We start from the raw sequence: 27,953 nt of genomic DNA on the forward strand, positions 1-27,953 counted from the left end.
GTTATTAGACATATGTTTAATAAACAGTGAGGTCTGCATGGTTGCAGAACTAATTACTGTTCAATCAACATCCAACTTCAATTTACCTGTCATTGTATAATTAGCTGTGACCCTGATAGGAGGAGTGTAGGTCACAGCTGGCATCAAGGTCTCTTTGCTCTTCTGTTTATTTCTGAAGATGATGAAGAGGAGCAGGAGAAGTAGTACCAGAAACACTAGAACAATGATGCCTGAAATGACTCCTATCAGGTAGGTGTCCACAGGTATGGCTGCGTTGGTTAAATTATTGAAAGTTCCAGGCACCACTAAACCACCTGCAGAGAAGTAGAAGTTTCAATCAATTTACTTAACCAGATAAATCAGCTGGAAACTAATTTTTACTTGCAACGATAACATGTCCAAAAACTGGTGGCGAAAAGCAGGTTATACAAGCACATTCATAAAACAGTTACCATATTTTTCGGACTATAAGGCACACCGGATTATAAGGAGCACTAAATACTCTTCCCAAATGTGCAATATCACTCCACCCCTTCACGTACACAGCTATTTGTCTCTGTCGGGAGGACAGTAGTTGGAGTACACAGCCCTGTTTCTAACATAAGGCCAAAAATAAACATAACTTTTACATTGAATTAACTTACTAGGTTTATTGGTGCTAGCACGTACTCTGGGTGCAGGCTGCCTAAAAGCTCCCACATACTCAGGCTTACTGTGCGCATACTGTAAGCATGGTGGACTCCGCACTGACTCTCCGCTGACGTTTTACCCTTCACAGTCGAGCGTACAGTTGCCTACATTTCTTGTGGCAAATTCATACAATTCCCTCACTTTCTCCCAGTGGGACAAAGTGGCAGAATAGATGGTAAAATGTGTGATTAGCTAGCTGAGCACCTAGAGCCGTCTCTTTTCCAGCAGGCTCCCACCGCACACCTGTCAGTGAGAACAGAGAGGGACTGTTGCCTGCTTTTAGCATCTCAGTGTATCAAGCTCGGTGTCGCAGTTTGATGTAAAGATTTCTTGCCTCCGAGAAGTCTATAAGTGTGACACGTACCTGTATGAGTGGAATCTGCGCAGAGTCAGCCTTCAGAATGTGCGGACCTCCACAGAGTGAACAACGCCCGAGTATGTGGGTTAGTTTCGACATTATAGTCAGGCAGTCTTATAGACAGCTCAGGGATCCAATCAGGTAGTGACACAGTGTACCATAATGCTCCGAATATCCATTGAGTGGAGTGGCTTCATTGCTTACCAAAGTCGTACTTATACATTTTAACAGATTTTTTAGTGCATTTTACCACATGAAATTGGCCAGTAAGCACAACTTTAATCATATATAAGGCACATCGGATTATAGAGTGCACCATCAATTTTTGAGAAGATTTAAGGATTTCGCCTTATCATCTAAATAACATGGTAAATAACACGAATAACGTTCTAAAATAAAATTAATACAGTAAACTCAAAAGAAATCCAGAGAATAATCAGTAGCATGTGGATTAATCAGAAACTAGCTAGGCTTTCGTTGTTTTGATCAAAACTTATCAAAATGGACCAAATCATGAAAATCTCATAGTTGTATATGACTCAACTTGAATCAAAAAATAAAACTATTACACATGGTTTACTAAAGATAAGGTCTCTCTTTTCAAATACATTGCTAGTTAATGACTTGATTTTTGCTAATCAGATTGATTTATTTTGGCTCACCGAAACCTGAATGGATAAGGACTACTTTAATATAAATGAGTCAACTCCTATTTAAATATTCATATTCCTAGAAATACAGGATGAGGAGGAGTAGCCTCAACCATGTTTCAGTCTGATTTATTAGTCAAAGGCCAGTTAATAGCTACCCTTCTTTTGAACATTTAATCCTTAGTTTCCCTCTTCCAGACCGCAAAGCAACAAAACCACTTAATTGTGTGGTTTTGTATCATCCACCAGACCCTTACTCTCAGTTTTTAGATTGGTTCTCAGACTTTGTATCTAATTTAGAGCTAAATGCTGATTTTTTTACTTCAAACCTGGACTATTATAATTCTTTACTATCAGTAAGCCCACAAAATATAGTTCAAAACATTCAGCTGATCCAAAAAGCTGCAGCAAGAGCTCTGGTGAAAATTTAAGAGAGGTTATATTTCTCCTATTTTAGCTTAACTTAATTTTTTTCCTGTTAAATCCAGAATAGAGTTTAAAATTCTCATTCTCACATATAAAACCCTTAATAATCAAGCTTCATCATACATTATAAAACTGATTGCTCCATTTGTTCCTAACAGAGCACTTCGTTCTCAGACTGCATGTCTACTGGTAGTTCTTAGAGTCTCTAAACGTAGAATGGGAGGGAGGTCATTTAGTTCAGGCTCCTGGAATGTTGAGGAAAGTTAAGTTTTGCAAAAGGACAGTTTTAATTCATGATATAGTTTATGTTAAACTGATGAAATGGGAATGTGTTGAGGAATGTTGCTTAGTACAGAGACATTCTGTTTTAATGAAGATTAAGATAAGCTCCAGCTTTAGAGGGTAAGATTTAAGGCATCAAACAACTAGAAAGAAGAAGACAAGACCAGATGAGGGGGAGACCAAAATTGCACGATGTTGTCAGGCTCCGGTGCAGCACAAATTCCACCTTCAGGGCTTAGATAATTCCACAGAAATTCAAAATAACATTGCGTAAGATATAAGTTAGAATGTTCTTTCGCTCAAGACCCCAGCTGTTGGTGGAAGCAAGGAAGATCCATGTATTATGTACTATTCTTTTTTTTTAATATATCTTGATAGACTTTGAATTTTGTCTGTGTGATTAAAAAAATGTCAATATGTATCCTTAATTTCGAGAATAAGCGAACCCAGTCATGTTGAAAATTTTCCTAACAAAACCTGGTGAACCCTGAAGTGATTCAGGGGAGGGCCATTAGGAGGACCACCTGAGGAAATTTCCCAGGTTAATTCTGTTCAGTTTTTGAGGGTGCTGAGGTGAATCTGCCTACTGCTCTTGTCCCTTAGTTCTTTGGCTAGGGCACCCGAGTGGATTTGCCTGCATTTCCTGTGGTCCGTCATGAGCTCATCTGACAACCTAGACTCTGAGGGCTTTGTTGGGATTCCAAGCACCCAGGGCCTAGGCGGGACTCCAACCATCCAGGACCCCACCATTTTTACAAGTACTCTAAGCTGCTGTGTGGGTTTCCATTTCAGGAGCTGTGGGGTTTCCATTTCCAGAGCTGCTGCGTGGGTTCCTAGACACCACGCTTCAGTTCATGCCAAATGATAAGCTTCATGTTACCCCGGAGGCCAAGCTCCAGGTCTCATCTGATGCCAAGCTCCAGGTCTTATCTGACACCAAGCTCTAGGTCCTGTCTGATGCCAAGCCTATCAACCTCCTACCAGGGGTCCAGCCTGTCAGTCAGGAGAGCATCTTGTTTACATAACATCCAGGAGAAATTGAGATAGTCCCCCTTCCAAAGCCAACATAGGGCAGCCAGTTCAGCCAGTAGTTGGAGCACTGCTGTTTTTAAGAACATGGAGACCCATCCTCCATGGTGCCTCCAATTTAAGCCTCTTTGCTATTGCAAGATCATCGCAACTTGCCTAAAAGGTAATTTTAAAGGTAATTTCACAATGGTAATTCATGGTGACGATAAAGATTCTTGAACTGACAATTAGCACAGGCATGCCATGTTCTGCAAACTTGGGCCATGTATTAGCAACATACTTGCTCAAACATAGCACATTAACTACAGATGGCGGTGTCAAAGTGGAACCTGGAGAGGCCTGTGTTATGCCATCTAGCCATGGACAAAAATCTGATTGAATTGGGAACAACATGTAAGAGTGAATGCTTTCCCATTAACACTACTGCTTGTGGTCTTCAACAGTCTGATTTTCCCTTTAAATTCAGTCTTACAGGATTCAAATATCTTGGTATAAAAGTGACACGTTCTTTATCTGGTCTTGCTGATGCTAACTTTTCGCCTCTTATTACAAAAACAGCATCTGATTTTCAGAGTTGGCGTAATCTTCCTCTTTCCCTTTTGGGCAAGATTAATGTTATCAAGATGAATGTCTTACCAAAATTTCTTTTTTTCTGTTTCAATCCATTCCTCTTTTTATGCCAAAAATCTTTTTTGATTGCATGAATAGTTTGATTAGTGGCTTTATTTGGAATGGGAAACCCCCTCGAGTTCGTAAGACATTATTGCAAAGATGTAAACTTAGTGGTGGACTTGCATTGCCTGATTTTCAGTCATTTTATTGGTCTGCTCATATACAGAAAATTTGTTATTGGCTAAAATCGTCCAGTTCTCCCTGGTGTAAACTGGAACTATCTTCGTGTGTTGGGTCTTCATTATCTGCTCTAATTTTTTCTTCATTACCTATAAAACCCTCTTTATTTACTAATAATCAAGTTGTCCTCAAAACACTAAAAATCTGGTCTCAATTTAGAAGGTGTTTTAAGTTTGTCGGTGTCTCCTCTTTATGTCCCTTGCTTAACAATCATTTGTTTCCTCCATCCCTGTTTGACCCATCATTTTCAGTTTGGAATGATAGAGGTTTAAAACAAATAAGAAGCCTCTGTGCATCAGGAGTATTTGATAGCTTTGCGAATTTATCTTCCAAATATAGTTTACCTGGTACGCATCTATTTTGTTATCTACAAGTTAGAAATTTTGCCTTCAAATGTTTCCCAAATTTCCCTTCTATACCTCCTGAACAGCCCTGGGAAAAATTATTTAGTATGATCCGATGCAAAAAGGTACTATTTCAAAGATTTATAGTTCTATTTTAAATTTAAGGGTTTATTCTAATGTCAAGCTTAGGGATGCATGGAATAAAGAGTTGGGAATCCAGTTGACACAAAATATTTGGGACGATGCCATCAACAGAATTCGATCTTCCTCATCCTGTGCTCGTCTTAGTTTGATCCAGTTTAAAGTTGTAGATAGGATTCATTCCTCTAAATCTAGGCTTTCTCAGATTTACCCGGATGTCCTGGATATGTGTGACAAATGCAAAGGCTCCCCATGCAATCTTGGCCACATATTCTTTCTTTGTCCCAAATTATATGATTTTTGGTCTAACTACCTCTCAATTATGTCCTCTGTCTTTAAAGCAGATTTACAACCTTGTCCATTAGTAGCTATAGTTGGTATCCTCAACCCTACTTTAGTTCTAAGTTCTGCTCAAAAGGAGATCGTTGCCTTTACATCTTTACTGGCGAGGCGTACTTAACTTCTACATTGGAAGTCTGATAAATGTCCCTCCATTTCCCTCTGGGTTAAGGACATGATGTTTTTTCTGAATCTTGAGAAAATCAAATATACCCTTTGGGGGTCTACACAGAAGTTTTACAAAAAGTGGCAATGCTTTCTTTCCTATTTTTCATACTTAGAAGTTTTGCCAAACTGAAGGTGCCTGCCACTGTATTTTGTTATTTTATGAGTAGGGGTTTCCATACCTGATAAATGACACATTCATTTGTTTTATTTTCCATCAAGTGGACTTTGAGCTGAGAGGGGAAGTGTGGGGTGGGTGGGTGGGGGGGGGGGTTGTTTTTTCTTTTCTCTTTTTCCTTTTTCTTTCTTGTTGGGGATACAAAAAATACAAAAAAGGGGCTGAAACTGCTGGACTGTAATGTGGGAATTTTTACTTTGATACAAAGATTTGGCAGTATTGTACTGACTGTATAGATTTGTGTATGATAACAGCAAAAGGTGCATCGTGTATGCACATATATGTGACTATATATTTTCATATGTATGGTTGTATGTATATATGTATGTGTGTGTATATATATGTTTGTGTATATTTGTATATATATATATATATATATATATATATATATATATATATATATATATATCTTTGTTTTGTTTTATTTCCTCTTTTGACTCCAATAAAAAATATAAATAAGCCTGACTGTAAATTAATTACAGTCAGGCTTCAGAGCTCATCATAGCACTGAAAACAGCTCGGATGAAGGTCACTAATGAAATGGCCTCAGATCATGGACTTTTGCACAGACACAAGTCCATGATCTGAGGCCATGAAATTTCATTAGTGACCTTAAACAGAGCAGTTTCGGTGCTATGAATTTTAGATAGGAAAAGAATGAAACAAATGGACCCAATCTTCCCTCTCCCGGACGCGGGTCACCAAAGCCCCACTCTGGAGTCAGGCCTGGAAGTGGGGCACACTGGCCGGGTGGCCGTGCTTTTACCCATGGAGCCCAAAGAGAAGACATGGGTCCCCATTCCAATGGGCTCACCACCTGTTGAAGAGGCCAAAGGGGTCGGGTGCATTGTTTGATGGGTGGCAGCCGAGGACGGGGACCTTGGCGTTCTGATCCTCGGCTGAGGAAGTTGGCTCTTGGGGCGTGGAATGTCACCTCTCTGGTGGGGAAGGAGCCTGAGCTGGTGTATGAGGTTGAGAGGTTCCAGCTAGAGATAGTCAGACTTACCTCGATGCATGGCTCTGGCTCTGGAACCACTCTCCTTGAGAGGAGTTGGACATTCTTCCACTCTGGAGTTGCCCCTGGTGAGAGGCGCCAAGCAGGAGTGGGCATACTTGTTAACCCTCATCTCGGTGCCTGTATGTTGGGGTTTACCCCGGTGAATGAGAGGGTGGCCTCCCTTTGTATATGTGTGGGGGGCCGGTTCTGACTGTTTGTGTTAATGCGCCAAGTTGCAGTTCAGATTACCCACCCTTTTTGCCGTCCTAGGAGGGAGTACTGGAGAGTGCCCCTCCTGGAGACTCCCTTGTTCTGCTGGGGGACTTCAACGCTCACATGGGTAATGACAGTGTGACTTGGGGGGCGTGGTTAGGAGGAACGGCCCGTCTGATCTGAACCCGAGCGGTGTTCTGTTGTTGGACTTCTGTGCTCGTCATGGATTGTCCATAACAAACACCATGTTCAAGTATAAGGGTGTCCATATGTGCTCTTGGCACCAGGACACCCTAGGCTGTAGTTCAATGATCGACTTTGTTGTTGTTTCATCTGACCTGCGGTCGCATGTCTTGGACACTCGAGTGAAGAGAGGGGCGGAGCACTCCACCAACCACTACCTGGTGGTGAGTTGGCTCTGATGGTGGGGGTGGAAGCCCCGACCATACGATTCCTGATCGGAAGGTGGTCGTGAGAGGCTAATTGCCCCTCATTACCCCCTGTATACTACACAACACAGGATGCATGATGCAGCTGAAACAAAAAAATCTTGCATGACTGAAGAATCGGCCCAAAAAGGGCAAGATAATTGTAGTGTATGCCCAGCTAAATTGAACAACTGTTCCGCAAAGGATCACCTGTTGGCTAGATCATGTCATGTATGACTCTAAATGTGAAGAAGACCAAAATGTTAGGTTTTTTTTCCAAAATCATGGCACAAACTACAAGCAGTGATATCCCCATTAAAAAGGGAAAAATTGAATTGTCACTGAATTTAATTATCTAGAAGTGACTCTTGATTCAAATTTGAATTTTAGGAAACATGTCAAGAACATGACTAAAGTATTTAAATTCAATCTTAAAAATGTTAACTATATCAGACATTGTCTCTCAGTTGAGGTAGCAAAGATATTTATGCATGCCATAATTTAATCCCATATGTCATATTGTGCTATTTGCTGGGGTCCTATGATAGTGTTCTAAGAGCTGTTGAGTCTTTATATAAACAGACTCTAAAAGCCATGGATAAAAAGCCAGTCCACTACCACCACTGTAGGATTCTACAGACATTTTTTGAGCTTTGATAATTTTAGATTCTTTTTTTAACTTGTGTCTTGTCTATAAAATCATAAATTCTTTGCATCCACCCCCCTGCGCTGTCTAATTTTGTGTATACTCGCTGCTTAAAGACAATTCGATCTATAAGAATTTCATCTGTGAGAGATTGTACTATCCCATTTCACCATACTGTTGCCAGACAATCTCCTTTTTCTGTAAAAGCCACTAATCTGTGGAACACACTGCCTAATGATGAGGGGGAGCTGTAATTCTCTGAGTTTTCAAATCTAACTAGAATTTTTTCAAACTGCTCAGATAGGTAATCATTAATTGAATAACTGTGTGTGTGTGTGTGTGTGTCTCAACATGGCCGCTAGTATCTGGTAATCATTAAGGAGGTCATAGGTCTTAGGTTGCTAGAAGGGTTAAAAAGCCTGTATTGTGCTAAACATAAGGAAGCCTCTAATTATCTTGACATGCCTGCTTGGCTCACGCATCTGGTCATCTTTAAGGTGGCCATAGGTCACGCAATCATACAGGATAATACAGGAAGGTGTTAAATCCTGCTTGGCATTGCTGCCTGTTGCACCTCCTCCGGTGCCCATGGGTCAGCTGCAGGGTCGTCAGCCAGGAACCACCATTCACCAACGTTTCGCCCCTTTAATCCTGGAACGTCTCCTGGTGGCGGGGCAGTGGCAGGGACGTCTCCCTGTCACCCCCTGCAGCTGAAAGATGTTATTCCCTGCAACTGTTGTCTGGGGGTTAGGTGTTATTCCCCCAGGTTCTATCCTTCCTCCGCAACCAGAGCCAAAAGCTCCCTGTCTCCGCCTCCTCAACCAGTTCCTTTGTTGTCTTCCTCAGCCTTCGTCCCATGACTCCCACGTCTTTCAGGAGGCGTATGGTCGACAACCCCGTGAAGCCTCGGCATCCGACCTCCACTGGGTTGATGGTAGTCTTCCAGCCTGCCTCCTGGCACTCATCAACCAGCCCTGAGTACTTGGCCTTCTTTCGCTCAAAGGCAGCTTCGATCCCTTCCTCCATTGGCACCGTGAGCTCAATAAGGGCTACCGCTCTTGCCTTTACGGACCACGCCACAATGTCAGTAATGAAGGGCATTGTTGTTTCTCTTTGCTTGAAGCTTCTGATTCCTCCTTCCACGACAAAGATGGTGGAGTCCTCTGCCGGCGGTGGTGTTCTGCTACCGTGTCTGCACTCCTCCAGCACTTCGTCTAGCTTTTTTAAAACCTGGTCATGGCGCCATCTATATCGGCCCTGTGAGAGGGCCACTTTGCAGCTTGAAAAGATGTGCTGGAGGCTTGCGTTGGGAGCATTAGGTCATAGCTCGCAAGTCACAAATCATAGGTCAAAGGTCATGTGGTGATGTCTTAGGTCATAGGTCACCGGTCATAAATCATAGGTCACTCACAAGGTCACATCATAGGTCAAAGGTCATGGGTCATAAATCATAGGTCAATTTGTCTTTTACATTAATCACACTATTTAATTTTGTCTTTTTTATTATTTTTGCAGTACTTGATTTTTTATCTGTGATGTGTAATACACACATTTTCTACTTCTTAAAAAGACTCCATCAAGCAAGTTTTTGATATTATTCCTAATCACTTATTTGTTATAATAGTAACACTGAAAATGACTAAACACACCATCTATGGATCATGTCTTCAATACCCTTTCCTCTTTTTCTCTTATCACCTACCTCTCCCTTTTTCTCCCTCTGCTCACCTGGTTTCCAAGAACAGGATCCGTCAACAGGCGAGCACTGTGCTCCATTCTTACATTTGCAGCTTGCTGAGCAGTTTACTCCAAATGCGTCAACTGGGCATGAGACTGAACACTTTGAACCCTGAGGAATTGAATGGATAAACAATTAAAAGAGGCTCTGAGTACAAAACTGAATTTATTTTTAAAACTGTTCTTACATCTTATATTCTTACATATATTTCTTAATAAACAATCTATGTTGACTAAGTTTGAATCATGTCAGTACTGCCTCTTTATTTAAAGGTCGTAGGTCATAGGTTTTTATTTTCATCAAAACGCAACATTTTTCTTAAACAGTACATCCACAGAACGTCAAGAGTGGTGCAGAATAAACAAATATTTTAGAAAAATAAATATATAGAATATAAATAATAATTTTATAGATTTAGACAGGTCCAAAAAAGAGGTCCAGAATCCACGCGGAGGGTGTTGCGTTGCCTCTGGACAGGTAAGTTGAATATTTGCTAATCCTTTTTTTTTCTCCCTCCAACGTGTACTGTCCGGCAGGGTAGCATTAAGAATTGCTGTCTTAATGCCAAAGAGCGCCCAGCAGATTTACCTTCACAAATGGAGCATAAATGCTTTCGCCATAGTGCTCCGCTTGATTTATATATGCAAAAAGCTTTATTAGATACTATTCTGGGACTATTTCATCTTCACTGGACACCAAATTGGGAAGGTAGAAGATAAAAAGATGAGAGAAAATGCTAAAATGGAGAAAGGTTGACAAAAATAGAGTAGAGGAAAAAAAGAGTACAAGATAACATCCTCGGTGTCTGCTTCTACACCTGCAGAGAGATATATAAAAAGAACAGCAAAACCAACTGATTAAGTGTTACAGGTGCAAACAACCAATGCCTTGATAACATAACTGAAAAATATGTTGTATTATTTATACAAGACATATAGAGTGACATCTAAAGCGAATGATAGGATTTTTCTGTATAGAAGTGAATATGTAAGTACCTGGATCCAACCAGCTGTAGGTGTTTGCTAGAGTGTAGTTGCATATTTAAGGCTTATCCATAGGAAAAACTGTGTTTGTGAGGAGCCAAAGACCAGCCCCCCAGAGTGCTGAGGCAGACACCAGGAAAACCAAAATCCCAGACACCTGAAAGGGACCCCAGAGCAAAGGACCAACACAGTGATTCCCCCCATCACAGGGAAGAGCAGAGGAGATCCCCAAGAAACCCCCAACAGCCACACTGTCAAAGCCCCTGGGAGCTGCGGCGACGAGCTCGTGGACTCCACCCACAGCCATCTACACCAGAGCAGATCCAGCCATGAGCCCAGAGACCCGAGGCCTAGGGGCCTCGTCCTCCAGCGGGGCCCTGACAGAGCATTATGGTATGCATGGTTTAGAGTTGGCATAATGATTTCCCCATCAAGTTATTTTAATAGATCCCAATTTTTGCATGGAAAGTGATGTATGCAAGTTTCAGGCCCCATTTTGTGCATACACAAGCTTTATAAATGAGACTTTGGTTTTCTATCCTTCTGGAATTGCTTAGAACTAATTTGAAAAATGTGTTTCTATCTCCTCTTTAGCGCATTTACTGTTTTTCGGAAAAGTCAAAATCCACCTCAATCAAGTGTAAAAACTTTTTGCAAAATTTAGTGAGTTAATTCAAATTTTGCCATTTCCATCAACCTTTTGTCCAAAGTCCCAATCCAAAATTAAAAATTCAAATGTCAAAACTCCATCCAAAAAAGATAAGAAAAAAAGTGGTACCACCAAAAATCCCCAAAAAGAAAAATAAAGTCCAGATCTCACCGGGAGCGTCTTTCTTTTCCCTCGTTAGCGTCCTCTTGCACCGGGCGGCGTCCTCTGGGTGCAAACCCTGATCAGGTTCCTAAATGCACGATCTGTGGCGCAGGGCCGAACTTTGATTGGTGTTTTATCTCTTTCCTTTGATTCTTAACTAGTTTTAAACATTCAATCAAATCTCCCGCTGCACAGATATGACAATGCGCGTCTTTCTCTCCTGTCGAGCTGCCCCGCGCCGACGCACACGCCCCTTTTTATCCACTAATTTCAACCACACCTAAAACAACCAGCATGCTGCTGCCCAACATCAGTTTTAACCAGTGGATTTTTTTACAATGAAATAACAACAACTGTTCTACCAAACAGTTTGTTACCTTTACACTTTAATGTGTTTATACAGAAAAACAACATAGTGGTTATGTTATACCAGGTTCTGCACACCCAACACCCGAGGGAGGTTCCACTAAAGCCCTGAGTTATTCTTCATGCAAGTGGCCAGGTCAATTCTTGGTCTCACTCTCCATGCCAAAACTTATAAACATTCTGTCAACACCTCCAACTCAGCACTCAAATCTGCCAGCTCCAATTTCTACTCAGACATTATTATTCCAATTCCTTAAACCCCCAAACTCTATTTTCTACATTTACAAAATTCACCAAACCACAAGATAACGTTACCTCCACATTCATAATAAAAAAGTGCAATAAGTTCCTGACATCTTTTCATACAAAAATCCAAACCATTCACAGCTCGCTGACATCCACCTCCTCTGCTTCTCCACTGGTACCTGCAGGTTCCCCTCTTACATCCCTCAGCTTCACTTCTTTCTCTCCCCTGTCCCTGTTAGGCACCACCAAACTTCTCATAAACATGAAATTCTGATCTTGTCATCCTGACCCCATTCCGTCTCCCCTCCTTAAAACCTGTATTCTCACCTTAGTTCCTCTCATAACTCATATGACAAACACTTCACTTATCACTGGTTCTGTCCCATTCCCACTGAAACTTGACACCATTACACCCCTCTTGAAAAACCTGGCCTCAATCCTGATCACCTTGATAACTTTAGACCCATCTCAAATCTTCCGTTACTCTCAAAAATCCTGGAACGCTCAGTCATCTCCCAACATAGACATCTTAACACCTCTCAGCTTTTTGAAACTTTTCAATCTGGATTCCGCACTCACCACAACGCAGAAACTGCCATGCTCAAAGTCACCAATGACCTCCTCCTCACATCTAACTCTGGTTTTATGTCCATCCTTCTTCTCCTTGACCTCTCCACCGCTTTCGATACAATAAACCACACCATCCTTGTTCACCATCTTCAGTCCATTGGCATCTCCAGTTCAGCACTCCTTTGGTTCACCTCTTACCTTAACAACGTTAAGTCCCATACATCCCTCATCACTCAGGGTGTTCCTCAAGGTTCGGTGATGGGCCCCCTCCTCTTCATTATTTACAGCTGCAGCTGATCCAGAACGATGCTGGCCGCGTCTTCACTAAGACTAAGAAAGTAGAGCACATCACCCCAGTTCTAAAGTCCTACACTGGCTCCCTGTATCTCAGAGAATAGACTTTAACACTGCAAAAACTGAACTAGAAATAAGTAAAATGTTCTCAAAATGTGTGTATTTGTCCTTGATTTGAGCAGGTAAATAAGATGATTTGCCAATGGAATAAGAATTTTGCACTTAGAATAGGAACAATTTATCTCAATCATCTTATTTCAAGTGCAGGATGTCTAATTATCTTATTTTAAGGGGTCAAAATACTCATTCCATTGGCAGATAATCTTAATTACCTGCTCAAATCAAGGATAAATACACTAACTTTAAGAACATTTTACTTATTTTTAGATCAGTTTTTGCAGTGAAAATACTTTTGTTAGTCTATAAATCCCTAAATCGCTTAGCACCTAAATACATCACAGACTTGTTATCAGTGTATCAACCATCCAGACCATTAAGGTCTTCTGGCTCCAGGCTATTCTGCATACCTAGAACCAGAACTAAACAAGGAAAAGCAGCATTTAGTTCCTATGCTCCACTTATCTGGAACAAACTTCCAGAAAATTGTAAAGGTGCGGAAAGCCTGAGTTCCTTTAAATCAAGATTAAAAACACATTTGTTTAGGATTGCCTTCAACTGTTCTAGATCACTGAATCACCACTTTTTTGTTCTTTTTTCTATCTACATGTTATTCATACTTGCTTTTATTCTGTTTTATTTTGCTATATTTTAATCATGTAAAGCACTTTGCATTGTCTTTGTACTGAATTGTGCTATATAAATAAACATCTGGCCTTGCCTTGCCTTGCCTTACATGTTACACCTTGGACAGATAATTCGCCATCATTGACTCCATTTTCACTGTTATGCTGATGACACTCAACTTTACATATAAACAAAATCAATCACCCCAGTTATTCTGTCCACTATTGCTCACTGCATCTCAGACATTAAAACCTGGGTGGACAATATTTTTCTAAATCTCAACAGCAACAAAACAGAACTCCTCATCACTGGTCCAAAATCCCTCCTCCCTTCTGTTCAAAGCTTCAGCCTCACTATTGCTGGTCACAATGTTACCGTATCCTTCTCCGTAACCTCGGCAGCATCCTGGACTAGTCCCTGTCATTTCAAACACATATCACCCATATCACCAAAATGTCTGTTTTCCACCTCTGAAACATCACCCTCCCCTGTTGATCCCTCTCCTAGTGTGCAGCTGAAATCCTCATACATGCCTTCATCACCTCCAGACACGACTACTGCAATAGCCTCCTCTATGATGTTCCCTTCATTCATCTCCAAAAATTACAATATATACAGAATTCTGCTGCCCGCAGATCACATTAACCCTGTCCTCCAACAGCTTCACTGGGTCCCTGTCCAATACAGTATCCAGTTTAAGTCCCTTCAAAATATGGCCCCTTCATATCTGACTGCCCCTCCCTGGGCTGCCACCTTAGCAGCCCAGTGGAGGGGTTTGAGTGTCCCAATGATCCTAGGAGCTATGCTGTCAGGGGCTTTAAGCCCCTAGTAGGGTCACCCAAGGCAGACAGGTCCTAGGTGAGGGACCAGACAAAGAGCAGCCCAAAAAGCCCCTTATGATAAATACCATAAATGGATACCGTGTTCCCTCGCCCGGACGCGGGTCACCAGGGCCCCACTCTGGAGCCAGGCCTGGAGGTGGGGCACGTTGGCGAGCGTCTGGTGGTCGGGCTTTTACCCATGGTAAAAGCCCGGCCGGGCTAAGCCCGAAGAGGCGACATGGGTCCCCCTTCCGATGGGCTCACCACCTGTCGGAGGGGCCAAAGGGCTCGGGTATATTGTGCAATGGATGGCAGTAGAGGGCAGGGACCTTGGCGTTCCGATCCTTGGCTGCAGAAGCTGGCTCTTGGGACGTGGAATGTCACCTCTCTGGTGGGAAAGGAGCCTGAGCTCGTGAGTGAGGTTCTGACTAGAGATAGTCGGAATCACCTCATCGCACCGCTCTGGCTCTGGAACCAGTCTCCTCGAGAGGGGCTGGGCATTCTTCCACTCTGGAGTTGCCCCTGGTGAGAGGCGCCGAGCTGGGGTGGGCATACTTGTTGCCCCTCATCTCGGTGCCTGCACATTGAGGTTCTCCCCGGTGAACGAGAGGGTGGCCTCCCTCCGCATTCGTGTGGGGGGACGGGTTCTGATTGTTGTTTGAGCTTATGCACCAAACAGCAGTTCAGATTACCCACCCTTTTTGGAGTCCTTGGAGGGGGTACTGGAGAGTGCCCCTCCTGGGGACTCCCTCGTTTTGCTGGGGGACTTCAACGCTCACGTGGGCAATGACAGTGGGGCCTGGAGCGGCGTGGTTGGGAGGAATGGCCCACTTGATCTGAACTCGAGTGGTGTTCTGTTGTTGGACTTCTGTGCTCGTCATGGATTGTCCATCACAAACACCATGTTCAAGCATAAGGGTGTCCACATGTGCTCTTGGCACCAGGACACCCTGGGCCGCAGTTCAATGATCGACTTTGTTGTCATTTCATCTGATCTGTGGCCGCATGTCTTGGACACTCGGGTGAAGAGAGGGGCGGAGCTCTCCACTGACCACTACCTGGTGGTGAGTTGGCTCCGATGGTGGGGGAGGAAGCTGGTCAGACCTGGCAGGCCCAAACATATTGTGAGGGTTTGCTGGGAACGTCTGGCAGAGTCCCCTGTGAGATGGAGCTTTAACTCTCTCCCCGGGAGAACTTTGAACACGTCCCGAGGGAGGCGGGGGACATCGAGTCTGGATGGACCATGTTCCGGGCCCCTATTGTTGAGGCGGCTAGTCGGAGCTGTGGCCGCAAGGTTGTCGGTGTATGTCGCGGGTGGACACAAGCGGTGAGGGAAGCCGTCAAGCTAAAGAAGGAGTCCTATCAGGCTTTATTGGCCTGTAGGACTCCGGAATCAGCTGATGTGTACCGGCAGTCGAAGCGGCAGGCGGCACTGCTGGTCGCCGAGGCAAAAACTCGGGTGTGGGAAGAGTTCAGAGAGGCCATGGAGAAAGACTTCCATACGGCTTCGAAGCGATTCTGGTCCACTATCCGGCGTCTCAGGAGGGGGAAGCAGTGCGGTACCAACACTGTTTATAGTGGGGGTGGTGTGTTGATGACCTCGACTCGGGACGTCGTGCGTCGGTGGGCGGAATACTTTGAAGACCTCCTTTATCCCACCAACACGTCTTCCATTGCGGAAGCAGAGCCTGAGGACTCTGGGTCAGGTTCTCCCATCTCTGGTGCTGAGGCTGCCGAGGTTGTTAAAAAGCTCCTCGGTGGCAAGGCTCCGGGGGTGGGTGAGATTTGCCCTGAGTACCTTAAGGTTCTGGATGTTGTGGGGCTGTGTTGGTTAACGCGGCTCTGCAGCATTGCGTGGACATCGGGGGCAGTTCCCCTGGATTGGCAGACTGGGGTGGTCCCCCTATTTAAAAAGGGGGACCGGAGGTTGTGTTCCAACTATGGAGAAATCACACTCTTAAGCCTCCCTGGTAGGGTCAATTCAGGGGGTCTGGAAAGGAGGGTCCGTCAGATAGTCAAATCTCGGATTCAGGAAGAGCGGTGTGGTTTTCGTCCTGGCTGTGGAACACTGGACCAGTTCTACACCCTCAGCAGGACTATGGAGGGTGCATGGGAGTTTGCCCAACCAGTCTACATGTGCTTTGTGGATCTGGAGAAGGCATTCGACCCCCCACAGGATTCAACAGGGATCCTGTGGGGGGTACTCCAGGAGTATGGAGTACCGGGCCCTTTAATAGGGGCTGTCAGGTCTCTGTACGACCGGTGTCAGAGTCTGGTTCGCATTGCCGGCAGTAAGTTGGATTCGTTTCTAGTGAGAGTTGGACTCCGCCAAGGCTGCCCTTTGTCAGCGATTCTGTTCATAACTTTTATGGACAGAATTTCTAGGCGCAGCCAAGGTGTTGAGGGGATCCATTTTGGTGGCCTTAGGATTGCGTCTCTGCTATTCGCGGATGACGTGGTTCTATTGGCTTCATCAGGGTGTGATCTACAGCTCTCACTAGAGCGGTTCGCAGCCGAGTGCGAAGCGGTCGGGATAAAAATCAGTGCCTCCAAATCCAAGACCATGGTCTTGAACCGGAAAAGGGTAGAGTGCCTTCTCCGGGTTGGGAAGGATGTGCTGCCCCTAGTGGAGGAGTTCAAGTATCATGGGGTCTTGTTCACGAATGAGGTGAAGATGGAGCGGGAGATCGACAGGCGGATTGGTGCGCCGTCTGCTGTGAAGCGGGCGCTGTACCGATCCGTTGTGGTGAAGAGAGAGCTGAGCCAAAAGGCGAAGCTCTTGATTTACCAGTCGATCTACGTTCCTACCCTCATCTATGGTCACGAGCTTTGGGTCGTGACCGAAAGAACGAGATCCTGGATACAAGCGGCTGAAATGAGTTTTCTCCGTAGTTTGTCTGGGCTCTCCCTTAGAGATAGGGTGAGGAGCTCAGTCATCCGGGGAGGACTCAGAGTAGAGCCGCTGCTCCTCCACGTCGAGAGGAGCCAGTTGAGGTGGCTCGGGCATCTGGTTAGGATGCCTCCTGGACGTCTCCCTGGTGAGGTGTTCTGGGCACGTCCCACCGGGAGAAGGCCCAGGGGAAGACCCAGGACACGCTGGAGGGACTATGTCTCCCGGCTGGCCTGGGAACGCCTTGGGGTTCCCCCGGAGGAGCTGGCCCAAGTGGCTGGGGAGAGGGACGTCTGGGCCTCCCTACTGAAGCTGCTATCCCCGTGACCCGACCCCGGATAAGCGGAAGAAAACGGACGGACAGACATATCTGACTGACATCCTGAAACCCCACCACCCCTCCCGCTCCCTCCGCTCTGCAAACACCAACCTCCTCATACCCATCACCTGTACCAAACACTGGATATTAGGGGCTCGAGCCTTCGCTGCTGCTGCCCCGACCCTTTGGAACTCACTGCTCTAAACCATCCGGAACCCATTACAGAACTGCAAATTGCATTTCAAAAGACTTAGACTTAGACAACTTTATTGTCATTTTGTATGTACGGAGTGCATACAGAACGAAATTTCGTTGCATACAGCTTTCGACAGTGTAATGGGATTGCAGGTGGAATAAGGAAACATTACAATATGAAGTGCAGCAGTGATCAGATGTGCAAGAACAGTGTGCAGAGAATGTTCAACCATTGTTTATGTGCAAAAATAATGATGCAAAAAGACATTTATATGCAAAAGAATCGTGCAGTGAAAATAATATGTGTAAAAGTGCTCTGAAGTTGTGTACTATTTAAATGGATAATAAAAGTCCGGCAACGTTGGTAATGCCAAATAAAGATACAAATGTGATGCAGAGTCCAGTTTAGACACACAGCGCTGAGATGAAATGTCCTTAATGGAGGGAACAGGAGCCCCGATGATCCTCCCTGCTGTCCTCACCACTCTCCTCATGTTCTTCCAGTCGGAGGCGCTGCAGCCTCCACACCAAACAGAGAGACAGCTGGTCAGAATGCTCTCTATGGTGCTTCTGTAGAATATCGTGAGGATAGGTGGGGTCAGGTGGGCTCTCCTCATCCTCCGCAGGAAGTACAAGTGCTTCTGTGCCCTCTTCACCAGTGATGTGGTGTTCACAGACCAGGTGAGGTTGTCCGTGATGTGCACCCTCAGGAATTTGGTGCCGCTGACCACCTCCACAACTGAGCTGTTAATGAGCAGTGGAGCGTGGCAAGGCCGTTTTTTCCTGAAGTCAATGATGATCTCCTTTGTTTTTTCCACATTCAGGAAATATTTATATTTTTTGTGGAATGTTGTGAATATATATATATATATATATATATATATATATATATATATATATATATATATATATATATATATATATATATGTTGTTTGTATATCTGGAGCGTGTAACGAAAATAATTTCCCTCTGGGATTTCTGATTCTGATTCTGATCAGGCTGTCTCTGCACCAGCCCACCATCCACCCATGCTCCACCTCCCCTCTGTAGTCCCGGTTTTTGTCGTCTCTGACAAGGCCCACCAACGCTGTGTCGTCTGCAAACTTCACAATGTGATTGGTGGTGAACCTGGTGACACAGTCGTGTGTCATCAGAGTGAACAGCAGGGGGCTCAGGATGCAGCCCTGAGGGGAGCCCGTGCTGAGGGTGATGACATCAGAGGTGTTCTGTCCGACCCGGACTGACTGAGGTCTTTTGGTGAGGAAGTATAGTTGTAACATCCATCCATCCATCCATCCATCCATCCATCCATCCATCAGCCCAGTTGCGAAGGGGTGTGCTGACGCCCAGATGTTCCAGTTTTCCTACCAGATGCTGTGCGATGATGGTGTTGAACGCTGAACTGAAGTCCAGGAACAGTGTCCACACGTGGGTGTTCTTCTACAGGTGTGCCAGGCTCAGGTGAAGAGCGGAGGAGATGGCGTCCTCAGTGGAGCAGTTCCGCCGGTAGCCAAACTGGAACGGGTCGAATGTTGGGGGAGTCTGGAGACGATGTGTTTTTACCAGCCTTTAGCACTTTATCATGATGGGAGTCAGTGCAACAGGCCGGTAGGTGACTTTAGCTTTCTTTGGGACCGGAATGATGGAGGCAGACTTAAAGCATGCTGGCACTGTGGCTTGGTCCAGCGAGATGTCTGTGAGGACACAAATCAGCTGACCTGCACATTCCCTGAACACCCGCCCAGGTATGTTGTTGGCGCCTGGGACCTTCTGCAGGTTGACTCTCCTCAGAGTCTTCCACACGTCGGCTGCGTCAAGACAGAGTACCTCCTCTTCCTGATGGGGAACAGCTTTCACTGCTGGAGTGCTGTTTAGTGCCTCAAACCTCCCAAAGAAATTATTTAGTCCATTGAGGAAGTCAGCATTAACTTCACCCACCGGGGGGGGGGGGGGGGGGGGCATGTTGTATTCAGTGATCGCCCGTATGCCTTGCCACATGCTCCTGGTATTGCTGGCATCGTGGAAAAGGTCCTGGATTTTGTGATTGTGGTTCCACTTCGCTAACCTGATGGCATGGTTCAGATTTGCGCCTCGCTGTCCTCAGTGCATCCTTGTCACCAGACTTGAAGGCTGAGTGCCGTGATTTGCTCTGAATGCATCTTTTATATTTGTGAAAAGTCTAGAGCACAGGTGTCAAAGTCCAGTCCTCAAGGGCCGGTGTCCTGCAACTTTTAGATGTGTCCCGGGTCTGACACGCCTGAGTCAAATAATCAGGTAATTAGCAGGACTCTGAAGAACCTGACTGCATACTGAGGAGCTAATTGTGCCATTTGATTCAGGTGTGTGGTACCAGGGAACCTCTAAAAGTTTCAGGACCCTGGCCCTCGAGGACCGGAGCTTGACACCCCTGGTCTAGAGTGTTCTCTCCCCGAGTAGCAAAATCCACGTGTCGGTAGAAATGAGGGAGAACAGTTTTCATATTGGCCTGGTTAAAATCCCCAGTATTGATGAAAACGCCCTCCGTGTGTGCAGATTGCAGCTGGCCTGCGATAATGTCGGGCTTGTGGTTTTAGGGTTAGGGTTTGCAATTTGTATGATTTGCAGAAAGAGGCTCTGACAGAGTTACAAAGCAACACAACACAGATAGCACAAGCAGGGTAGATACGGGAGAGAGAGGAGAAGAAAAAGTGTATGCCTTCACTGAGAGCTGGAAGAGAACAAAAGAGAGTTTTCTGTCTACTTTTGTGACTTCTCTGTATTAAAGTCAAGTGTAGTAATTAGTCTTGTAATCTCTTGCCTTATTATCAGCCTAATTGAAAAACCCCTTGTCCATCCTCATCACTGACAGGTCTATCGTTAAAGTCATGTTGATCTCGTGCATGTCAGGATCTGGGGGCTTGTTTGTTGTGTTCTTTCTCTTAGCACTTAGTGGCCACTGGAGGGTGCTGTGTGACTGAAGCACTGTAACTGTTGTACACACCTGCTCCTTGTTAGTCGCATCAGGACCTGTATAAGAGGAGCAGCCTGCCAGTGACTTGACATCCAATTGTTATGCTATGTGATCTTTAATCATCCATCCATCCATTTTCTAAATGGCTTAATCCATCATTGGGTTGCAGGGGTTGCTGGTGCCTATCTCCAGCGTTCACCGGGCGAGAGGCAGGGTACACCCTGGACAGGTCGCCAGTCTGTCGCAAGGCAACACAGAGAGACAAACAGGACAAACAACCATTCACACCTAAGGACAATTTGGAGAAGCCAATTAACCTAACAGTCATGTTTTTGGACTGTGGGAGGAAGCCGGAGTACCTGGAGAGAACCCACGCATGCACAGGGAGAACATGCAAACTCCATGCAGAAAGACCCAGGGGTGTACTTGAACCCAGGACCTTCTTGCTGCAAGGCAACAGTGCTACCCACTGCGCCACTGTGCATTTAATCATTTAGCACAATTTATTTCTCACTTTTGTTCCCATCCGATGTTCCTCCAGCACAAGTCAACTGAAAATTTTAGCTTCATCAAAACCTTCAACCTGTATGCTAGGCCCAACCCCAAGCAATTTACTTAAGGAAGAATTCCCTTTGATTAATGCCACCATGTCCTACGACAGACTGGCGACCTGTCCAGGGTGTACCCCGCTCTCGCCGAGTGAACGCTGGAGATAGGCACCAGCAACCCCCACGACCCCATGAGGGATTAAGCGGGTCAGAAAATGGATGTATGGATGGATAACGCCACCATTTTAGACATGATTAATCTATCCTTAGTAAATGGATATGTACCACAAGCTTTAAAAGTAGCTGTTATTAAACCTTTAATTAAGAAACCCTCTCTTGATCAAGATGACTTTATAAATTAGACACATATAAATGTATTATATTATTATTTATTATATTATATTTAATATTTAATTTCTGTCTTATCTAAAATTCTTGAAACAGCTCATCAAGTATTTGAACATTAACAAAGTAATGATCTATTTGAAGAGTTTCAGTCAGGCTTCAGAGCTCATCATTTAAAGATTTAAAGATTCTTTATTGCCACCCCATGTGTTACCGTGGTGAAATTTCTTTTTGGCCACTCCGGCTAAAACTACACATACGAAAAACAAACAAACAGGCAATGGGCAAGGTCTACAGTGTTTTTTTTTTATTTAAAAAATAAAAAGATGAAGATTCAAAAGTTTGTATGAACTAGTCCTTCATGAGTCACAGATAACAGATAATGAGGTAATAAAGTCCTTATTGTGCAATGATCATTTGAGGTTTACAAAAATGTGCATTTAGATATTCAGAGATGATAGTGTGCAAGTAGGCAATAATATTAGGGTGATTGTAATATATGACGGTCTAGTAACAGTTGGGGTGATTTTAAAGTGTTGGACTGCAGTCTCATCAGGGGGCGACTGCCCTCACAGCTCTTGGGAAGAAGCTGTTTCTAATTTTGTTTGTTTTGGCTTTCAGGTTTCTGCAGCATTTACCTGGTGGGAGAGGGGCAAACAGGATATTGCCTGGGTGGGTGAGATCAGCGGAGATGCGTCTGGCCCTTCTTTGGACTTGTTCTGCATAAATTGAGTCCAGATCCTGCAGACAGCATCCCAAAGTCCCCTGTGTTGTTCTCACCATCTGTACTAAGTCCTTCCTCTACTGAACTGTGAAGCTCCCATACCTTACAGTTATGCCTATAGATAACACACTATGGTAGCACTATAGAAGTTATTTAACAGTTTAGTGGAAAGTCCAGTCCTTTTCAGTTTCCTGAGGAAGAGAATTCAATTCAATTTAATTTTATTTATATTGCGGCAATTCATGAAACATGTCATCTCGAGGCACTTTACAAAGTCAAAATCAATCATATTATACAGATTGGTCAAACATTTCCTATATAAGGGAACCAATTGATTGCTTCAAAGTCCCGACAAGCAGCATTCACTCCTGGAGAAGCGTAGAGCTACAGGGAGAGTCGTCTGCATTGTCCATGGCTTTGCAGCATTCCCTCATACTGAGCAAGCATGAAGCGACAGTGGAAAGAAGAGCCGTTATTGGGCTTTCTTCACCAGGTGGGAGGTGTTCACAGCCCAGGAGAGGTCGAAGGAGATGTGAATGCCCAGATATCTAATGCCCTGCACCGAAACAACTCTGGTGAAGGGCGGTGATATTATCATGACCTCAGATAATGGACTTGTGTCAGTACTAGTCCTGTTAGATCTCAGTGCTACATTTGATACAGTTAATCCCAATATTCTTAAGTTTAAATCTGTGAACACCACATCACTGGTAAGTTTAGATCTTATCTGTCTGACAGATTCCAGTTTGTTCACTTTAATAAATCTTCTTCCACCTCTAGGGTCACTTTTCAAGTATCACAGGGTGCAGTCCTAATTCTCTTTACTAGACATATGTAACCGGGTTCTGCTTCACTCCACTGTACCAGGCTGGCTCAAGTAACCCCTCGATTCTGCTTTGTGTAGGTTTTTCAAATGAAGACGAGTTTCTGGGTGATCAGGCAGTTTATTTCCTGAATGAGAACATATTGGGGTTTGAAGCAGTGCAACGGCTCAGCTTAACTCAGCATACTCTCGTGCAGCTTTCACAGACTGGCCGTAATTACAGTAAAACATTCATATTTTCAATGTACAATGAAGAATACAATAATAAATTATGTACCTGAATGAGAACATTGTTGTGCTATAATAACACCATGATGAATAGTGATGTCAGAGCGAACTCTGACCACACAGCCACAAAGGAGAGAGAGTCAGCGGGGACGGCCCTTCTCTCAGCAGGTCCCCTGCTGCTATAAAACTTTCCTTCCACAGAAAAAGACTCTCTCCCTCTCTGCTGCAACTCATTCTCCTGACTCCAAGCTGCTCAGACCACCTCTTCCTGGAGCAGACCAGGAAACCACTTCGGACCATGGGCCCTGCATGGGCCGAACCGATACACAAGCCAACATCTGGGGGAAATCTCTCGTCGCCCAGGGAACATGTCCGGGCAAATCAGAGTCAAGTCTGCTGTCTTAACCTCATAACCAGATGCAGGAGGAAGGATCCTGCATGCCAAAAACAGCTTTGTTGTATTTCTCCGCAGTCTTTACAGGGAAGTGAACCCCAGCTGGAGCTGAAAAGCCGACAAATTTGGGCCTGCTTTTGAATGTGAGGAGAATCTGCTCTAATCATGACTGTAACCGAGTCGGAGACTGTCTGGAGGACCTACAGGCCTCCATTCCCTCCACATGCTGTTGGTTAGCTCATAGCTGCAGAGCTAAACGCTAGCCTGCCAAGAACAAACCGACACCCTTCCTGCTTTCCAGTACTGCCTTCTCGGATGACCAAATTGGACTGGACTCACATGAGGCACTGACAGGTTTGGGCAGAGAAACCAAAAGGGAAAGTTTAAATGGTTCATTTGGAAATGTTTTGTGAATCGTTGTGCACATGGTGCCTTTAAAACAAAGGGCTACCTAAGTGGCTCATTGCTAGCATTTGGTACCATGTCCTTTTCAAGTGTTTCAAGTGTGACAAAGGTTGTCTCCACAAGGGTTTCATACATTGATGGGACATTAATGTTTATGTTATCCGCCCCACTCATTATGACTAAAAATAAAGCTTAAGCTTTTATTTGTTAGCGCCGAATGCCCGCTAGCCAAAATGCTACTAGCTCCTGCTAACATCCGATTCCAGACATTTCAAAAGGAGCTTGTTTTAAAGCATAAAGCTTAACCGTTCTGCTGGGCCATACTTCGATGGTGGTATGAGCCTTATTCCCGCATTAATATGGAATATTAATGCCGGTTTTAAAGGCAATTTGGATATATATATCAGAGCTCTGATTACCCCGTATGTTCCTAACTGCAGGTCTACTGGTGGTTCCTAGAGTCTTTAAAAGTAGAATGGGAGGCAGATCCTTTAGCTATCAGGCTCCTCTCCTGTGGAACCAACTCCCAGTTTTGGTCTGTGAGGGAGACACCCCGTCTACTTTTAAGACTAATCTTAAAACTTTCCTTTTTGACAAAGCTTATAATTAGAGTTGCTCATGTTACCCTGAGCTACCTCTATAGTTGAGCTGTTATAGGCTTAGGCTACTGGAGGACATCAGGGCCTATTTTTCTCACTCTACTGATTTCTACTGTGCTCCAGTCTACTGTTCTCCAGTTTTGCATTGTATTACATTAAAATGACTGTTGTCATTTCAGCTTTTATCTTTTTGCTCTCTCTCTTTTTCTTCATAGTAGGTATGAAGCCTAAGACTCTGGATGGATGAATTATCCATAAGTCTGTTCACTTGTTAGTGAACAGACTTAGCTTACCTAGTAAGCTGTATGATTGTATGTTATGGGAGCTGCACAGAATCAGGAGAAAAAGGACTTAGCACGGGTGGTGAGAACGGGGCAGGGGATTGTGGGATGCCGTCTGCCGTCTACAGGATCTGGACATTTATACAGAACGAGTCCAATCAAGGGCCAGACACATCTCCACTGATCCCACCACTCAGGAAATGCACTGTTGGCCCCTCTCCCATCAGGTAAACGCTTCAGAAGCCTTAAAGCCAAAACAAATAAACTTAGAAACAGCCTCTTCCCAAGATCTATGAGGACCATCGCCCGCTGATGGGAGACTGCAGTCCAACACTTTAAAATCATCCGACTGTTACTAACATTTTCATGCATTATAATCACCATAACGTTATTGCCAACTTGCACACTATCATCTCAAAATATCTAAATGCAAATTGCTGTAAAACAAGCCTCAAATCACTGTACAATAAGCACCTTACTAACTCATTATCTGTTATCTCTCCTAAATGCTACAAAAAAAACTGTAACCATTGTTCATTGCCTGTTTGTTTGTGAGTTGCCTTCATTATGTGTAATGTGTGTAATGTGAACTGGAGTAGCCAAAGATAAATGTTTCCACGGTAACACATTGTGACAATAAAAACACTCTTGACTAATATAAAATTAAGATAATGTGTGCATTTGAGCCTAAACCACCTTTACTTTCTTATTTGAACCCAAAATTGTAGGTAAATGCTAAAATTGTTGTCTTGAGTGACAAATGTTGATTTGTGAATTATTCATGTTGATTATTGATAAATATTTCCATTAATTTTGGCAAGCCCATTTATCAGAACTGCTTTCATTGTGCTGTGCCATTTGGCACACCAACAGGAGGCTGTGAGAGTTATCTAAAGTGTTTTGTTGTGATGTGCTTTTTGGGCACATCAACAGGGGCTCTGTTAAAGATTATGGGACCACAGATGATGGAGCTAAAAAAAGTTAATGGGAAAACAACAGATAACTCACGGACACTGAGGACTCAGAGGTTGACATATTTAGATTGGACAAAATGGAACGACTAAAGAAAAGGGGCCAGCCTAGTCACTTCCAGAATTTGGTAAGACATTTTCCACTGATGTCATACAAGGAACATTGCATATGTAAGTGATAATCTTGGCTCTCGCTTCCTGATTTTACCCACCCTTGCATAATGTTTATGTATGAGAGTCCAATACTGGAGCTGTATAATTCCTCTGGCTTGTTAGATGAAATATGATAAATCATAGTTTTTGTTCCAAGAGGAATTTTTTTATTAAAGACTACAATAAAGAAGACCACTTTTACAGGGTAAGAAACATGGGAGGACCGTAAAAGTGCACGGTTAACTCTTAACTGTATTGTATGATAAAGTGGTAGGAAAGGGGCTTGGCCCAATTATTTGTAATAATTTCTTCTCAAACAAAGGCCGAGTATTAGGCTGTGCCCATCTGCTTCCACGTCATGCCCCACAGCTGATTTCATTAAGGGGTGATTGCATTGACACACACAGATGGGCTCGTGATCGTCTGGGCATGGGCTACGTCACAAATGCCAGCATGTGGAGCAAACACCAAGTTGGGGGACAAATGTCACTCTATGGGGCCAGGGTTTTGAATATGTAATTTAAGAGGTCACCCCCAGAAGAACAAGCCCTCACCTTTGACCTCTGTACATGGGGGCAGAAAGGGGAAAAACTGATAATTTGAACATTGTATCACCTGATCTTTGTCAAACCTGGCATGTAACATCCCTGTGGCTAATTTCAACAAGTGTACCAAAGTCTGAATCTCTATGCCCATCCTAGGGACACTTCCTGTTAGCAGCACGTTAAATATTAGCTGCTAATGGGATTGTACTCTGTGTACAGCAGAGATACTACTTTGTAAGATTGGTGGGGATCCTACAAAGAAGAGTACCTCAAAATGAGCAAAAACCTCAAAGGGTCACCAAAGGTCACGATGTTCTCTTAATTATAGTGATGTTTCTGAGGAAAAGTAAAATACACAAACACAGGCCCCTATCCAGGAGTCTTTGTCAATTCTGGTGGCTTGCACTTGAGAAACCTGCAGTTGATGCTCTGCCAGTAGATTACATACCGGTAAATTTCAAACTTAATAACACTCTTTCCTGGCCATCCCAAAGAAAGAACAACCAGATTGCAGCTGAGCGGTGTTGTGTATGCAGTCCAGCGAGGACTGCTCATACTCCTACATTGCAGAAACTAAACAACAGCTACATTATTGCATGGAACAGCACAGGAGGGCCAGCAGCTTGGGACAAGATTCAGCAGTCCACTTGCACCTCAAGAATAAAGGACAGACTTTTGATGACAATGATGTACAGATTTTGCACAGGGAGAACAGATGGTTTGAAAGAAGGGTGAAAGAAACCATCTTGGTCAAAAGAGAAAAGCCATCAGTAAACAGAGGGGGAGGATTGCTCTTCCAACTCCATGTCCTTAAAACAGCAGTGCACCAACTGCAGGTAGCTGAAGTGCAAGCCACCAGAATTGACAAAGACTAGGTTAGGAAAGGTGTTGAAAGGTTTTCAGAAAGAACTGAACGAAAGTCTGGTTGCCTCCAATTCAAGCCTGTTTGCTATTGTCATTGTTTTTCCACACTAAAGGTTTAATAAACATTAAGTAGATATGTGTGTACAAATTGCAATGTGGGAAAAATGTGTCATTACCAAGCAACTGTTTTGCTTGGTAATAGTAGATTGGTAGATTCTCCAACGAATTGGTTGTGTTGATGCTGACTTCCTGTTTGCGGTAAGGCGTATTGTGTCACTTCCTGTTGTTGCTGTGTGAACGACAGTCTTTTGCTTCAGGCTCTCTCGCTTTTTATATTTAAACCTCTTTGCTGTAACATCTGTTTCCAAACATAAGCACTTTTAAAACATTTTCTGTGGCTGCTCATC

At 44.0% G+C, this 27,953-nt stretch overlaps 1 protein-coding gene across 1 annotated transcript in view; it reads right to left on the bottom strand.

The window, feature by feature from the left end:
* The window catches only part of LOC110367009 (multiple epidermal growth factor-like domains protein 10), a 161,334-nt gene that overhangs the window by 39,707 nt on the left and 93,674 nt on the right, over positions 1-27,953 (bottom strand). The window contains exons 9-10 of the mRNA XM_036133580.1: positions 9,467-9,587; positions 87-314 (exon numbers count right to left, since the gene is read on the bottom strand). Coding sequence (XP_035989473.1) covers positions 87-314; positions 9,467-9,587 — 349 coding nt within the window. The remainder of the gene's footprint in view (positions 1-86; positions 315-9,466; positions 9,588-27,953) is intronic.

The sequence above is a fragment of the Fundulus heteroclitus genome, unplaced genomic scaffold, assembly GCF_011125445.2.
Source record: "Fundulus heteroclitus isolate FHET01 unplaced genomic scaffold, MU-UCD_Fhet_4.1 scaffold_64, whole genome shotgun sequence".
Classification (NCBI taxonomy): Eukaryota; Metazoa; Chordata; class Actinopteri; order Cyprinodontiformes; family Fundulidae; genus Fundulus; species Fundulus heteroclitus.